This window comes from Carcharhinus amblyrhynchos, chromosome 29 (assembly GCF_965287045.1).
Source record: "Carcharhinus amblyrhynchos chromosome 29, sCarAmb.v2.hapA, whole genome shotgun sequence".
Lineage (NCBI taxonomy): Eukaryota > Metazoa > Chordata > Chondrichthyes > Carcharhiniformes > Carcharhinidae > Carcharhinus > Carcharhinus amblyrhynchos.
The window spans coordinates 9,137,366-9,155,595 of NC_137352.1; the positions used below are offsets into that span (position 1 = coordinate 9,137,366).

Here is an 18,230-nt window from a genome sequence, read left to right on the forward strand (position 1 = left end):
GTTCAACAAATGCCACCTTTCTCAACGATGCCTACATTCTGTGGATGGATATTTTAGAGAGATGGTATACATTCTGTCACTGTTGCAGCGAGTGAACATTCGAGTTACTGCTGAGGGAGAGGCGGTAGCATAGTGGAATTGTCACTGCATTGGTAATCTAATAACCCAGTATAATCCTCTGAAAACCCAGGGTCAAATTCGTGGTGGGCTCACCTTTGGTGGGACCATAAGATCCTGCTGGTCAGAAGGGCCAGAAAATCCCATCCTAAGAGTCTTTAAGCTAGTGGAAGGAGGACCATTACCCTGGGTCTCTGAATTATTAGTCTGATGACAATACCACTGCCTCCCCAAAGTCCTTAAGGGAAAATGTTGAGGATTAACCCAAATAGTGCATGGCAAATACTCAAATTTTTAAATTTTTTTATTACTTGCTAGCAAGGGGAACAGACACAGTGAATAGTGAATTTCACCACGTGTTCTATCGATTCATATAGATAATTAGCAGTTATATTTCATTCTGACCCAGTGATGGAGGAACAGCCAATATTATTTCAACTCCGAATCATGTGCGATTTTGAGTACAAGTGCTGTTTTTTGTGTCACTAGTAGCTTGTTCTTCTAGGAAGTAGGGATGGCGGAGTTTGGAAGATGCTGGGGAAGAAGACTTGGCAGGTTGCTATGGCCCATCTTGTAGAAGTTCAACAAATGCCATCCTTCCCAGCATAAAGATGCAGCATAATCTAAACAATACTACTTCAAGGGAGTGAGAGATGTATATTCACAAATCTATGAAAGTGGCAGAGCAAGTTGAGAAGGCAGTTAATAAAACTAAATGGATGCTTGGTTTTGTAAAGAAGGCTTCTGAATACACAATCAAGGAAGCCACTTAAATTTTGCTGATCACAGGCTTAGTCTGAGCTGGAGCATTATGTACAATTTTAGGTGCCACACATTAGCAAGGATATCTTGGTCTTGAAGAGTGTAAGGAGGTGGTCTATCAAGATGATACCAGGATGAGTTATGTACAGAGATTGGAGAAGATGGGCTTGCCCTCCTTAGCACACAGGAAGTTAAGGGAAGACCTAATGAATCTTTACAAAATTCTGAGGCTTTGAGAGAGAAAGTAGAAATAAACTGTTTCAACTGACAAGTAGCCAATAACCAAAAGTCATGAATTTGTATTAGTTGACAAAAGAACGGGAGTGGAAATGAAATGGAATTTCACATGAGGGGCTCGATTTTACCACTGCATCGTGCAAAAACTTGGTAAAGTCGGGCATGAGGTGATTGGCGCGATCCGCGTCCATGCAGATGCCCATTTTACCAAGGCCCGAATAGGGCCATGATCCAAACCGCGCACAAAACGGGTGCAACGACGATTTCAGTGCATTTGCGTGCATTTAAATTGAATTAATGAGCTGCCAGCCCAACTTTACCGGCATTTCCCCCTTTACTATGGTTTCTATGATTCTATGAACTATAGTTTCACAAGTTCCAGCAACTCCACGGTGTTTTATTTGAACTGAGCATCTTTGATCAAATTGATTTAAATATTTGACCAATAGCTGGAATTACAACTTAATTTCCACAGAAGCAAAATACATATGAAAAGCTATAATTTTGTTGCTGGTTTAAATGGAAGTTAGCAAGGGTCTTCGAGCTTTCTTGATTCCCCTTCCTGTTATTTTATCGCAGAGAACACTTTCTTGCTGAAATTGGTGATGGGCTGTTCCTCCTGTTACTAACCCTGTAATGTTGCGGAGTATTAGGGAGCTAACATAGAATACTGCAATGGTGGGTGTTGCAGGTTTGATCTGCTCCCATTGACATCTTCCAAAGGTTCTCTTTACCCACTTCCTAATGAGGAGGGATGGTCTCCGGCTGAGAGCCTGTGACCCTGTCTCTTGATGTAAGGCCTGAGGAAAAGAGATAACTGGAAGAGAACAAAAGAGCGATTATATAAGCTTTCAGAAAAGGGATTTGCTACCACATGGAGTATTGAGGAAAATGATGTTGATGCATTTCATGGAATCGTAGAATCTTACAGTGCAGAAGGAAGCCATTCTGCCCATCAAGTCTGTGCTGACCACCATCCTACCTAGACCCTATCTCCAGAACCCCAGGCATTTACCTTAGCTAGTCCCTCAGGTACTAAGGTCAATTTAGAATGGCCAATCCAGCTAACCTGCACATCTTTGGACAGTGGGAGGAAACCAGAGCACCCGGAGGAAACCCATGCAGACACGAGGAGAAAGTGCCCTGATGAAAAGCTCATGCTACCAAATAAACCTGTTGGACTTTAACCTGGTGTTGTGAGACTTCTTACTGTGCCCACCCCAGCCCATTGCCAGCATCTCCACAGTATAAATACCAGTATAGACACTTTGACTGAATGGCTTGTTTTTATACAGTAGATGCCATTTAGACTTGAAATGTTGGCACTATTCTCTCTCCATAGATGCTGTCAGACCTACTGAGATTTTCCAACATTTTCTGTTTTTATATCCTTTTGTAGCCTCCTTATCTTCAGAACTTACTTAAATTTGTGGTATCCGCAACTTTAGCAACCATACCATTGGTTCAATCACCCAATTACAAATTGTAAAAGGTTGAGGCCCCAGCACTGATCCCTGTGGCAAACCACGTCCTGCCAACTAAAAAATGACCCATTTATGCCTACTCTCCGTTTCCTGTTCACTAGCCAACCTTCAACCCAGGCCAATATGTTATTCCCTATGCCATGAGCTTTGATTTTTCTGAAGAACCTTTGATGAGGCACCTTATTAAATGGCTTCTGAAAATCTGAACACAGTATATCCACCAGACCCATCAAAGAGCAAATAAAAATACAGCTCACGAACAGGCCCTTCAGCCCTCCAAGCCTATGCTGATCATGATGCTCTAACCAAACTAAAGAAGAAAACCTTCTGTCCTTACTCGATCTGTATCCCTTTACATCCTCCTTATTCATGTATCCATCCATCCTCTTAAATGTTGCTAATGTGACTGCTTCTACCACCTCCTCTGGCAGCACGTTCCACACACGTACACTCTCTGTGTGAAAAACGTCCCCCCTCATCTTCTTTAAACTTTCCCCCTCTCACCTTGAACCTGTGCCCCCTTGTAACTGATACTTCCACCCTGGGAAAAAGCCTCTGACTATCCATCCTATCGATGCCTCTCATAAATTTTGTCTTTCCACTGAGAACAATCCTATTTTGTTCAACCTCTCCTCATAGCCAACACCCTCGAGACCAGGCAACATTCTTTGAACTCTCTCCAAAGCTTCCACATTCTTCCGGTAATGTGGTGATCAGAACTGTATGCAATACTCTAAATGAGGCCTACCCAAGATTTTATATAGCTGAATGCTGTATAATTTAATATCATAGAATTCCACAATGCAAAAGGAGACCATTCAGCCCATCAAGTGTGCACCAACCACAATCCCACTCAGGCCCTATCCCCATAACCCCATGTATTTACCCAAGCTAGTCCCCCTGACACTAAGTGGTGATTTAGCACGGCCAATCCACCTAACCTGCACATCTTTGGACTGTGGGAAGAAACTGGAACACCCAGAGGAAACCCATGCTGACACAGGGAGAATGCATACAGACAGTGACCCAATCTGGGAATCGAACCCTGGTCCCTGGTGCTGTGAGACAGCAGTGCTAACCACTGTGCCACCATGCTGCCCCTAAACTGCTGTGAATGTTTCCCACTCCCCCCGCAGTCCTTAATATGAGGTAGGTCTCAACTGGAGGGAGGGGGCAGAGTTTGGTGGGTTTACACAATGCCTGTCATCACCAGCGATTCTAGAGTAACTGATTACACGACTAAATACTTTGGTCTGAATTGATGGTGTTTTGTGTTTGATATCCAGGCACCCAAGAAGGAGCTTCAGAACGGGGTGATTCGAGGTTATCAGATCGGTTATCGGGAAAACGGTCCCGGCAGTAATGGTCAGTACAGCATTGTGGAGATGAAGGCCACCGGAGAAAGTGAGGTGTACACTCTAGACAACCTGAAGAAGTTTGCGCAATACGGTGTCGTGGTGCAGGCGTTCAACAGAGCTGGGACCGGTCCGAGTTCCTCAGAAATCAACGCCACAACACTTGAGGATGGTAAGATGTGTTCCAAACAGGGAAAGCGATGTGATTTTGTGTGGTTACGAACTGTTCTACTTCTCCTCCCACCATTGTTAGAGTGACGGTGAATGATGGAACTCTTGAGCTTATGCATTCTGAGTTTAGCATTCATCACTGTCAGTGAGGCTCACTCCAGTTAAAAACCCAGAGTAAAACTTCATTCATTTTGGCCCAAGTATGTACCTCCTAAGGAAGAGTCCTTCTCCCGTACATGGCTACATGAATAGGGAGGGAATAGAGGGAGACAGACTGAGTAAGGACAAAAAGCTTTTTTTTAGTTTATAGATCATAGAATCCCTCCACTACAGAAAGCGACCATTTGGCCCATTGAGTCTGTACCGACCGCAATCTCACACAGGCCCCATTCCTGTAACCCCTTACACTTACCTTGCTAATCCCCATGGCACTAGGGTCAATTTAAAATGGCCAATCAACCTAACCCGCACATTTTTGGAGTGTAGAAGGAAACTGGAGCACCTGGAGGAAACCCATGCAGACTTCGCACAGTGACAGAGGCTGGAATTGAACCCAAGTCCCTGGCATTGTGAGGCAGCAGTGCTAACCACTGTACCACTGTGCCACCCAAACTTAGTTAGGGTATTAAGATCGGCATGGGCTTGAAGAGTCAAAGGACCTGTTCCTACGCTGTATTTTCCTTTGTTCTTTGAGATTAAAATTAGTATCCATTAAAATGAGGGACATTATTGCTACAAATTTGAAGAACTTCATGTTCAGACATCCAGACATATCATTAGGTTCTTCCAAACCAGGCACAAGACAGAGCAAACTCCGTCCCCAACAACCTAGCATTATCCCAACCTCAAAAGATTGTATGGCTACTTGAACAAGGAACTTAAAGCAGCACAGTAGTCAGGAAAGGAGCGGACTCATAACTCTAAAAGATTTCCCCAAAGTCACTAGTTACAAAGAGTCAGGAGTTGGAAACAGGCTGAGTTTTTGCTCAGTCTTGCCATCTACATGAGCAACAAATCCATCGAGGCACAGAATGCAGGTGTGAGAATAGGGTGATAAAATTAATTAACAATTGATAGGAAGCTACTCTTTAAGATGTTTTGAAATTTTAACACCGTTAAGCTATAAAAGGTGGCTCAGTGGTTAGTGCTGCTGCCTCACAGCGCCAGGGACATGGGTTTGATTCTGTGTCCGTGTTGAATTTGCATGTTCTCCCTGTGTCTGCAAGGATTTCTTCTGGGTGCTCTGGTTTCCTCCCACAGTCCGAAGGTGTGCGGGTTAGGTGGATTGGCCATGATAAATTTCCCCTTAGTGTCCCAAAATGTGTGGGTTAGGTGGATTGGCCATGATAAATTTCCCCTTAGTGTCCCAAAATGTGTGGGTTAGGTGGATTGGCCATGGTAAACTGTCCCTTAGTGTCCAAAGATGTGTAAATTAGATGGATTAATTATGGTAAATGCACAAGGATAGGGCGGGGGGGGGCTGGGCCTGGGTATGGTGCTAGTTTGGAGAGTAGGTGCAGACTCGATGGGTCAAATGGCCTCTTTCTGCACTGTAGGGGATTCTATGATTCCATTCTGTCTTCAACAACTCATCCCTTATTTCCCCCTCAAAAACCATCCGCGTTGTTGGATTTATAGCAACTGAATTCCTTCATTAATTTACAATACATCTATATATAAGTGTGTATTTGTATATAGGTAATATATATAATGTACATATATATAAAATGATCTTTTAGCTCACCCTCAATTGTGAAACCCTGGAAGATGGAGTAGTGCGGTGACACACTAAGGGTAACAGGCTTTTGAATGGACCTACCTCGCATTAAGTTGATCTTTCTCTACACCCTAGTTATGACTGTGACACTACATTCTGCACTCTCACATTTCCTTCTCTCTGAACGGTATGCTTTGTCTGTACAACACGCAAGAAACAATATTTTTCACTGTATGTTTAATACATGTGGCAATAATAAATCAAGTAATAAAAAGACTAGATGATCGCCATAGAACAGAATCATAGAATCCCCAGAAGAAGGCCATTCGACCCATTGGATCGTACCGACCATATCCTACTCAGGCCCTATTCCTGTTACCCATGTATTTACCCTGCTAATCCCCCTGACGCAAGAGTCAACTTAGCAAGGTCAATCAACCTAATCCACACATCTTTGGGACATGGAGGAAACCAGAGCACCCAGAGGAAACCCAAACAGACACGGGGACAATGTGCAAACTCCGCACAGACAGTGACCTGAGGCTAGAATTGAACCCGGGCCCCTGATGCTGTAAGGCAGCAGTGCTAACCATTGTGCCACCGCCCTACAATGGCAGATCCCATTAAACCTCCATGTCAGGTGCCTGTAAATGATTCAGTCAGCAACATAATCCGAAAAGAAATGGCGAGGACTGTGGGAGGAAACCGAGGGAAACCAACACAGACACGGGGAGAACGTGCAAATTCTGCATTGTCAGTGACCCTAGGTGGGAATTGAACCCGGATCCTGGCATGGTGAGGCAGCAGTGCTCACCACTGTGCCACCGTGCCATCAGGTCCAGATTTCCTGGGGTCATTTTTCTGCCGCTTTGCCAAACACTTACACACCCATCCCAGAAAGATTGGAGCGAACTCTTAAGGAAGGAATGACAAGTTCTCACGGATGCGAGAGTGTTGACTGTGTGCTGTCATCAACCTGAGCAGGATTCCTCCACAGGTTAAAATAAAACACTTCAGGGAGTAAACACAACAGCATTGGCATTTTTTTGTGATTAGTGACAATTTATGCAAAGCTATAATTTTCTTGTTGTTGTAAATGGCGGATAGTGAGGCAGTCTGAGTTTGCTCTTTTTGTCTCCCTAATTGTTTTGTAACAAAGAAGCACCAATCAGCATTTACAGGATCTCGAAATCCAAATTACAGTGGATCTGTCATCTAATTAAACTGATGTCAGCCTGCATTTACAATTCAATGATCATCTTTTAATGAGTGTAGCACCCTGTAATCTCCCTACACCGTCATCAGGCACACTATCTCTTAAGCCTGTTATCAGCATAATGCAGCATGGAATAATTGATGTCACACTATTCTAACACATAGAGAGGAGGAAGATTGCTCTGCTTCTAAACATTTGGTGGAACTACACACAAAAAAAATCAGCTTTGGATTCTTATGACAGACTTGCATGAATTACAGCTCAAAGTCTATCTTGCCGAGTGATTTCATTTTCCACAGAATCACTGTCATTTTGGCTGGTGTCCAATTGAATGAGTTTCTTTATGTCAGTGTGTGGAAACAATGCCAGTCAGTGTCTGGGTGATATATTTTTGTTTTGTTTTAATTTAATCTCTTGTTTCTCAGTTCACTCCATGACAATGTGTCTCCGCCTCTCACCTGTCTCCCTCATTCCCCCTCTCACCATCAGCTTCTTTCATCCTGTCTTTCTTCTCTTCCTCCACTTCCACCCCACTCCCTCTGCCCCTTTCTCCTTCTTCCTCTCTCCTCTCTGTCTCTCCCCTCTCTGTCTCTCCCCCCTCTGTCTCTCTCCTCTCTGTCTCTCTCCTCTCTGTCTCTCTCCTCTCTGTCTCTCTCCTCTCTGTCTCTCTCCTCTCTGTCTCTCTCCTCTCTGTCTCTCTGCTCTCTGTCTCTCTGCTCTCTGTCTCTCTGCTCTCTGTCTCTCTGCCTCTCCTCTGCCTGTCAACTATCTGCCTCTCTCCCTTTCCTCTCTCTCTACTCTGCCTCTCTCCTCTCTGTCTCTCTCACTCTGTCTCTCTTCCCTCTTCCCCTCTCCCTTCTGCCCCTCTCTCCTCTGCGTCTCCCTCCTCTTGCGTCTCTCCCCTCTGCGTCTCTCTCCCCTCTGCGTCTCTCTCTCCTCTGCGTCTCTCTCTCCTCTGCGTCTCTGTCCCCTCTGCGTCTCTGTCCCCTCTGCGTCTCTGTCCCCTCTGCGTCTCTGTCCCCTCTGCGTCTCTGTCCCCTCTGCGTCTCTCTCCCCCCTGCGTCTCTCTCCCCCCCTGCGTCTCTCTCCCCCCCTGCGTCTCTCTCCCCTCTGCGTCTCTCTCCCCTCTGCGTCTCTCTCCCCTCTACTCTCTCTCTCCTCTGTCCCCTCTGTTTCTCTCACTTCCTTCTGTTCATCTTTCTGCCTCTCTCCCCTTCTACCCTATGCAAAGTTTGCACATTATCCCCATGTCTGTGTGGGTTTCCTCCGGGTGCTCCAGGTTTCTCCTACATTATGAAAGAAGTGGTGGTTAGGTTTATTGGCCATGCTAAATTCTCCTTCAGTGTACCCGAACGGCACCAGTGTGTGATGACTAGGGGATTTTCGCAGTAACTTCATTTTAGTGTTAACATAAGCCCACTTGTGACACAAAGAAACAAACTTTAAATTTTTAAACTCTCTGCCACTTTCCCCTCCCCTCAGCCTCTCTCACTCTCAGCCCCTCTCCACCTGCCCCCTCCCCTTTGCCTCTCTCCCCTCTCTTCATCACCTGATGAAGTAACAGAGCCCCAAAAGCTCCAAATAAACCTGTTGGACTTTAACCTGGTTTTGTGAGGCTTCTTACTGTGCCCACCCCAGTCCAACGCTGGTATCTCCACATCAACTCTCCCTGTGTCTCTCTCTCTCTACCTTCTGCCTCGCTTCCCCTCTGTCCCTCTCCCTTCTGCCTCCTGTCCCTTCTACCAATCTCCCTCACTGTCTCTATCCCCTCTGCTCCTCTCCGCTCTGCCCTCTCCCTTCAATCCCCTGCCCCCACTGCCTCTCTCCATTTCTATTCCTCCTCTCCTAGCACCGGGAAGAATGCTACACCTTAACTTCTCATGCAGGCGTACATTCCCTGGCCACCTGATGAGCTGCTCACTCTGCCCAGAAAAGCCACAGCAGATTCCAACAGGGCTGCCACGTGCCTTGACAGCTCCCAGCTCCCTGAGACACTCGGCCAGACCGACCGAGTTCAGGCGCGAGATCGGAATCTGGAATTCCTGTGGGTGTTGCTTTGAAAACCCAGCTCACTGCGCAGTCTTTCCTTCTCTCTCCCTTCCTGTGCCAGCGGCTCGTTGGTCTAGTGGTATGATTCTCACTTCGGGGAGATTCCTGGGTTCAAATCCCAGATGAATCCTCACTTGTTGTCAGTTTTGAGTGGGCACAGTAAGAAGTCTGACAACACCAGGTTTAAGTCCAACCGATTTATTTGATAGTAAGCTCACAAGCTTTCGAGGTTTCCCTCTTCGTCAGGTGAATGGAGAGTTCTGGCCTCAGACAGAGCATATAAAGCACAGACAGTTTACAGATTACTGATTAGAATGCGAATCTTTACACCTAACCTGCTGTTCAAGTCTTAAAGTGGCCGACAATGTGAGTGGAAGGAGCACTGATCACAGGTTAAAGAGATGTGTATTGTCTCCAGACAGCACAGTGAGTGAGGTTTTGCAAACCCAGGCAAGTCATGGGGGTTACAGATTGAGTGGCACAGTGGTTAGCACTGCTGCTTCAGAGCACCATGGATCTGGATTCAATTCCCAGTTTGGGTCACTATCTGTGCAGAGTTTGCACATTCTCCTCGTGTCAGTGTTGGCTTCCTCCAGGTGCCCCGATTTCCTCCCTCAATCCAAAGATGTGCAGGTTGATTGGCCATGCTAAGTTCTCCCTCAGAGTACCCGAACTGGTGCCAGAGTGTGGCGACTAAGGGAGTTTTCACAGTAACTTCATTGCAGTGTTAATGTAAGCCTACTTGTGGCACTAATAAATAAACTTTACTCTCTTCCTCTCTCTTTTTCTCCCTCTTTCTCTCTTCACTCACTATGCTGTAATCTACACAATCAGTGTTCTCTTTGAGAGAAATCTTTTTCCTTAGTTTGGCACCACGAGGCTGTGAATGTGATGAAGTAGACATGTCCTGATAATGGAGTTTGTCATTCATCTCTGCACCAATGGCCCTATCATGTTCTGTTGCTAGTAGTAAGCATCTGATCTATAATAAACATTTAATACAATGCCCATGTGGTCAAAAATGATGCGATTTCAGCTTTCAGAATAGATTGGTTACTTTCCATCTTTGCCTTAAGGATAATAACAGGAATGTTCAAGTCTCCCAAAGCACAGAGAAAAAGGAATGAAAATGTATTGATTGCGAGTACATTGTCACATATGTGTTACGATAACTGTTAACCTAAGTGAGAGAATCTCAAAGATCATTTGCTGTTTCATCTTAAAAATGGAATGATGCTTTCTGGTGGTTTTCACATCAGTTGGCAGAGGAAAGTAAAGGCTGACGGTGAGACAAAAGCAAATCACTGTGGATGCTGGACTCTGAAACTAAAACAGAAAATCTCAGCAGGTCTGACAGCATCTGTGGACAGAGGATACAGCCAATGTAAGACGGATGAGGGGGGATCTTATTAAAATTTACATGATACTGCGAGACCTGGATAGAGCCTTCTCGGGTAGATATAAATGCAGGGCACCTTTTGACAAAGTGCCTTGGGTTTCTCCCCAGTGTCCTCCCGAATATTTATCCCTCAACCAACAACTAAAGCAGGTTTGACAGCACCTGTGCAGAGTGAATACAGTAAGAAGTCTCACAACACCAGGTTAAAGTCCAACAGGTTTATTTGATGGCAAATGCCACTAGCTTTCAGAGCGCTGCTCCTTCATCAGATGAGTGGGAGTTCTGTTCACAAACAGGGTATATAAAGACACAAACTCAATTTACAGAATAATGATTGGAACGCGTGTCTTTACAGCTAATCAATTTTTAAAGGTGCAGACAGTGTGAGTGGAGAGAGCATTAAGCATAAGTTAAAGAGATGTGTATTGTCTCCAGACAGGACAGTTAGTGAGATTTTTCAAATCCAGGCAAATTGTAGGGGTTACAGATAGTGCGACATGAACCCAAGATCCCAGTTGAGGCTGTCCTCATATATGCGGAACTTGGCTATCAGTCTCTGCTCAGCCACTCTGCACTGTCGTGTGCCGTGAAGGCCACCTTGGAGAAGATGTTTCCACAAGTAGGAGAAACTAAAACCAGAGGGCATAACCTCAAATTAAAGCTACGATCCTTTAAGACAGAGATGAGAAGGAATCTCTTCAGAGAGTGGTGAATCTGTGGAACTCTTGGCCGCAGAAGGCTGTGGAGGCCAGGCCATTAAGTATCTTTAAGACAGAGATAGATAGGTTCTTGATTAATTAGAGGATCGGGGGTTATGGGGAAAAGACAAGAGAATGGGGATGAGAAAAATATCAGCCATGATAGAATGGTGGAACATTCTCGATGGGCTGAGTGGCCTAATTCTGCTCCTATGTCTTATGATCTTCTGGCCCAAGACAGCGGCTCTGCTTTCCTCGATTATTGTCCTCTAATAGAGCGAAAGCACGTGAAACACTTTGAGGTGATTCAGCAACTTCAGAAGACATTGGATGATAATGCGCATTTGTTTTACAGTGCGTTAAAAGATTTTCATTGATTTGATTTGATTTATTATTGTCACATGTATTAGTATACAGTGAAAAGTATTGTTTCTTGCACGCTATACATACAGAGCATACCGTTCATAGAGAAAGGAAAGGGTGCAGAATGTAGTGTTAGTCATAGCTAGGATGTAAAGAAAGGTCAACTTAATACGAGGTAGGTTCATTCAACAGTCTGACAGCAGTAGGGGAGAAGCCATTCTTGAATCAGTTTGTGATCTCAGACTTTTGTATCTTTTTCCCAACTGAAGAAGGTGGAAGGGAGTGTGTCCAGAGTGCATGGGGTCCTTGGTTATTCTGGCTGCTTTTCCAAGGTAGAGGGAATTGTAGACAGAGTCGATGTATGGGAGGCTGGTTTGCGTGATGGACTGGGCTTCATTCCCAACCCTTTGTAGTTCCTTGCGGTCTTGGGCAGAGCAGGAGCCATACCAAGCTGTGATTCAATTGCGATGAATGCTTTCTATGGTACATCTGTAGAAGTCAGTGAGAGTCGTCGCTGATATATCAAATTTCCTTAGTCTCCTGAGAAAGTAGAGGCATTTGCTGGGCTTTCTTAACTATGCCGTCAGCATAGAGGGACCAGGACAGGTGTTGGTGATCTAGACAGCTAAAAATCTGGAGCGCTTGACCATTTCATGACCATGGCATACTGTCCACTATTGCTTTCTGAAGTCGATGAATATCTCTTTCATTTCCTTTATATGTGTGAACCCACCTCAAAACGCTTTATAGCCAATGAAATACTTTGTAAAGTTTAATCACAGTTGTAGTGTAATGTTCCTAGCTACGGAGGGGTTTTCTAAAGAAAAAGTTGAGTAGTTTGGGTATGTACTCATCACAGTTTCCAAGAATGAGAGGTGTCCTTATTGAGACATATAGGTTGGAATATCCCAGCCTTTCAAGCCTGCGGGGTTCCCTGGTCCTGCTGCAGTGAATGGAGATTTGGCCGAATTCTCCATCCTCACTTGCAGCAATGATAGGGCAAGAATGGCTGGAGAATTCTGGCCATATTCTCAGGGAGTTGACAGAGTAGATGCTGTTTCCCCTTGTGGGAGAGTCTAGGACCAGAGGACTTAATCTCAGAGTAAAGAGAGTCACGCGTTTAAGACAGAAACGAGGAGGAATTTCTTCTCTCAGAGGGTAGTGAGTCTTGGAATTCTTTACCGCAGAGGACTGTAGAGACTGGGTGGTTTTGTAGATTCAAGGCTGAGATAGACAGATTTGTAATCAGTAAAGGAATCAAGGGTTATGGAGATAAGACAGGAAAGTGGAGTTGAGGATTATCATTTATGCTTCATAAACTCTGGCGAACAGCAATGTGATAATGCCCAGATAACCTGTTTTTCTGTTGTGTTGATTGAGGGATAAGTATGGAGCAGAAAAATGCAAGGTGTGCAGGTTAGGTGAATTGGCCACGTAAATTGCCCCTCAGTGTCAGGGGGGAGTAACTAGGGCAAATGCATGGGGTTATGGGGATAGGGCCTGGATGGGATTGTGGTTGGTGCAGACTCGACGGGCCGATTGGCCTCCTCTGCACTGTAGGATTCTATGAAACTCCCCTACTCTTCTTTGAAATAGTTCCAAGGGATCTTTTACAGGGGCCTCAATTTAACATCTCACTTGAAGACGGCACCTCCAAAAGTGCAGCACTCCCTCAGTACTGCGCTGGAATGTCAACCTTGATTTTTGTGCTCAAGCCCTGGGGTGGAAGTTGAACCCAGAAGCTTGTGACTGAGTGAATGACCAACTCAATCATGGCTGATATCTGGTGACAAGAAGTTTCTGAAGACAGATGCTTGTTTACACCCATCATCTCTAGGGCTTGCTACACTTCCTTTGAAGTGTAGAATCAGGCAGGGTATTGGGTGGGGGAGCTGTATATTTTACATTAGCCATCACTGAAGTGGTAGTATTCTCCCCTGTGAGTCACCAGGTTCTGGTGGTTCAGTTCTTACTCCAGTACAATACTGAGGGGGTGCTGCACTGTCAGAGGTGCTATCGTTCATATGAGATGTTAAACCGGTGCCCTGTCTGCCTTCTTAGGACACGATGGCACTTAGCCACATCCACTCCTAGATAGAGTGGACAAGGAGAGGATGTTTCTACTCGTAGGAGGGACTAGAACTCCAGAGTACAATCTCAGACTAAAGGGACGATGCTATAAAACTGAGATAAGGAGGAATTCCTTCAGCCAGGAGGTGGTGAATCTGTGGACCTCAATGCCACAGATGGCTGTGGAAGCCAAGTCATTGAGTGTCTTTAAGACAGAGATAGATAGGTTCTTGATCAGTAAGGGGATCAAGAGTTACGGGGAGAAGGCAGGAGGGTGGGGATGGGAATCATATGAGCATGATTGAATGGCGAAGCAGACTCGATGGGCCAGATGGCCTGATCCTGCTCCTATATCTTATGGTCTTATATAGCTGCCACTCAACACCAGACCTGCATTTGATTCTGCCTCGGGTCACTATCTGTGTGGAGTTTGCACGTTCTCCCTGTGTCTGCATAGGTTTCCTCCAGGTGCTCCTGTTTCCTCCCACAGTCCAAAATTGTGCAGGTTAGGTGGATTGACTGTGCTAAATTGTCCCTTAGTGTTTGAAAGATTAGCAGAGTAAATGCGTGGTATTACAGCGATAGGGTCTGGGTGGGATTGTTGTTGGTGCAGGCTCGATGGGCCAAATCATCATCTTCACTGGGGGGCTTTCCATGGAAAGGTCCTATGGTCTCGTTTTGAAGGTGAGAAGGAGAGTTACCCTGGTACAGCACAGTGGTTAGCACTGCTGCCTCATAGCGTTAGGGATCTGGGTTCGACTTGGGTGACTGTGTGGAGATTGCACATTCTCCCCATGTCTGCGTGGGTTTCCTCTGGGTGCTCTGGTTTCCTCCCGCAGTCCGAAAGACATGCTGGTTTGGTGTATTGGCCGTGCTAAATTCTCCCTTGGTGTACCTGAATAGGTGCTGGTGTGTGGCGACTAGGGGATTTTCACAGCAACTTCATTACATTGTTAATATAAGCCTGCTTGTGACAAATAAATAATTTTTACTTTACTTTTGCATTTTATCTCAGCTAACAATTATCCTTCAATAACCATTGCACGCACGTGTCACCCATCCACGATCACATTGTGGTATGTGGGATCTTGCTGTGCACTAATTGGCAGCTGAGTTGCCTACATTTCAATAGTGACTGAATTCCATTGGCTGTAAAGTGCTTTGGGATGCCTGGTGGTCGTGACGAGGGCTATAAAAATGTAAATCTTCATTTCATTCCGGTTAAATATAAAAGAAACCATTAATTAGTTAATAATCTGCTCCAGGTGATAATTTAAAAGTGTGTAAATTGTAGTAATTAAGCACCCTATCTGGCCGCTGCATTCCACGCACAGTTGGTAAGATTATTAATCATTATAAAGAATGATAAAAATTCACTGAGCTTTTCTAGGGTAATCCTGTCAGCTGATCTGGAATTCCAGCTGGACCACACTCTCGCTTTGCTTTCAGTTTAGAGCGCGTGGGAGGGAAGGAGTGCGGTGTGCAGGACCTTCTCAGGAAGACCAGTTCTTTAGACAAGCTCTGAATGTACTGAGGAAATCATCGAGTGGTACAGTGGTTGGCACTGCGGCCTCACAGCACCAGGGACCCAGGTTCAATTCCCGACTTGGGTGATTCTGTGTGGGTTGCAAGTTCTCCCCGTGTCTGCGTGGGTTTCCTCCGGGTGACTCATAGACTCATAGAGCCCTACAGTGCAGAAAGAGGCCCTTTGGCCCATCGAGTCTGCACCAAACACAATCCCACCCAGGCCCTACCCCCATATCCCTACATATTATACCCACTAATCCCTCTAACCTACGCATCCCTGGACACTAAGGGGCAATTTCTTAGCATGGCCAATCGACTCAACCCACATATCTTTGGACTGTGGGTGGAAACCGGAGTACCCGGAGGAAACCCACGCAGACACGAGGAGAATGTGCAAACGCCACACAGACAGTGACCTGAGCCGGGAATCGAACCCAGGACCCTGGAGCTGTGAAGCAGCAGTGCTAACCACTGTGCTACCGTGCCGCCCACCGAGTGCTTCGGTTTCCTCCCACAGTCCAAAAGACGTGCTGGTTAGGATGCATTGGCCATGCTAAATTCTCCCTCAATGTACTCAAACAGGCGCCGGAGTGTGGCAACTAGGGGATTTTCACAGCAACTTCATTGCAGTGTTAATGTAAGCCTACTAATGTAAGGAACATACTGAACATTATGATTGAACTTTCTCTGATCTAAGTGGGCAGATATGAAGAGGTTAGGAAGTGTGTCTGGACCCAATAACATTTTATTTCTGTTCTACAAATGGGATTATTGATTTCTTTTGTTCTAAATCAATTGCGAAGATTCAGTGTTTTGATTCCTGACAGCACTGATATTTGAAAGTACCAGTGAGAACAGAGAAGTGTGGGAAATAATGAGAGTAGAGAAAGAAGATCTGAGGGAGAGGAGGCCTTAAATCAGCAGCAGCAGTGACGACTACGAATGTGTGCTGTCCTCTCCCAATTGTCACGGCTTTACGCCTTCAAGCTCATTTTCAAATCAAGCCCCTACCCTCAGACTTTATAACCATGAGGACAGGTTGAACAAATTTGGTTTGTATTCCTGTAAGTTTTAATGGTTGTTTAACATTGTAAAAAGAGTTTGATAGGATAGTTTCAAGGGGTGTAGTTTGCTCAGTGGGCTAAGTGGCCAACACATGGTTCAGATCAATGCCAACGGCACGGGTTCAATTCCAGTTCCAGCTGAGGTAGATCTGTTTCCTCACCTGTTCCCTCAGAGTGGAAGGCAATGGCAAATTCCAACTGGGAAAATCTGCCAAGGAAAATGACTCGAAATGAAGCATTGGCAGACAGTAACCGGGATTCCGCCACTCCCCACTCCCCGTGGTGGGTTTTCCAACGTCAAAAGCAGGTTGGCCAGCAAGCAACACAAATGGCCGTTGCCTTTGGCGGGACTGGAGTATTCCCACCATTGTCCAATCCCATCTCTGGCACCAGAGAAAATTGCCATAGGGAAGGGGTGGATAGAGCAGCGATGGGGTAGAAAATCCCAGCCAATGAGTCTAAAGAACCTGTCTTTGGACAGAGCACACACGAATGACGTGTGAATACTGAGAGGCAATGGCCTCTAGTGAGGGCAAACCATGACAAAGGAAATTCAAGCCGGGCCATTCAGGAAGGAATTTTCCCACACTAAAAATCATGGGAATCTGGAATTCTGCCATTCAGAAGGTTGCAGATACCTGCGGTCCATTGAAACTCTCAAGATTGAGATGGGACAGAATTTTCTTTGGCAATGGTATCTCAAGAGATATAGATTAGATGAAGTTGAACATTTAGACAAAGGTGATAAGAAATGGCTAAATCTCTTAGTACGATTAAACTTAAACCAGTGACCACAATGTAAGACGTCTAACCTCTATCTCAATGAGTTCAGAGAAACTGAGATTTGGAAGTGGCCTTTACCCTCAGCACTGAGTGTGGAGCTGCCCATCAAGTGGACATTGATGGAGGTCGCCTCATAAGTTTGTGGCAGTCTTTCATCTGTCCTCGAAACAAAGCCAAGGTTCACACCAGGATGCTCGGAACACGATGATCAAGTTCAACTGATTTAGCTCTGCATCCTTCAGCCAGACAAAAATTATCAATAGGGGAGACAGTGGCCTAGTGGTATTATCATTTATTATTAGGAGTGGGCGTGGACAATCCAGCCCTTCGAGCCACTCCGCCATTTAACACGATTGTGACAGATCTTATCCTGGTCTCAACTCTACTTTCCTGCTGCTCCCCATAGCCCTTTTTGGGGGAGGCAATGGCCTTGTGGTATTATTACTAGACTATTAATCCAGAAACTCAGCTAATGTTCTGGGGATTTGGGTTCGAATCCACCACCAGCCCCCATCCCCCCAGCATGGTGGAATTTGAATTCAATAAAAAACATCTGGAATTAAGAATGTACTGATGGCCATGAAACCATTGTCAATTGTTGGGAAAAACTCATCTGGTTCACTAATGTTGTTTAGGGAAGGAAATCTGCCGTCCTTACCTGGTCTGGCCTATGTGTGACTCCATTCCATGGCTTCATGGTTGAATCTCAACTGTCCTCGGGTAACTAGGGATAGGCAATAAATGCTGGCCAGCCAGCGATGCTCGTGTCTCATGAATGAATTGTTAAAAATTGGATTTGCTGCACACACGGACCAGGTGCTAACCTGTTATCACTCAAGAGAGTGGAGATCATTTGCTTTTGGATTGATCTCTCATAATTTTACCTCCTGTTCAACATGGAGGATGCACAGACTGAGAGAGTTACTGCATCAACAGAGTTATAGAATGGAGCTAACTCATACAAATACAGTGGGAACGATAATTGTTGAAGCACTGTGAGTTACAAATGTCCCTGGCTTTGAACAACTGCATCTATCAAGCTCCCTCACAACTCAAATCTCCCTCAAGGCTCCATGAGTCCTCTTGCCTCTGATGCCTCTAGACTTGACTGTTCCGACGAACTCCTGGTCGACCTCCCATCCTCCGCCCTCCATGAACCTGAGGCCATCCAAAAGGTTGTTGCCTGGGCATTATTCACACCAAATCTCATTCACCCAT

At 45.4% G+C, this 18,230-nt stretch overlaps 1 protein-coding gene across 2 annotated transcripts in view; it reads left to right on the top strand.

Annotated features, from left to right (window-relative positions):
* Window positions 1-18,230, top strand: part of dscaml1 (Down syndrome cell adhesion molecule like 1) — a 605,093-nt gene that overhangs the window by 474,738 nt on the left and 112,125 nt on the right. For both annotated transcript variants that reach the window (XM_080214516.1, XM_080214517.1), the window contains exon 17: window positions 3,887-4,127. In XM_080214516.1, the coding sequence (XP_080070642.1) occupies window positions 3,887-4,127 (241 nt within the window). The remainder of the gene's footprint in view (window positions 1-3,886; window positions 4,128-18,230) is intronic.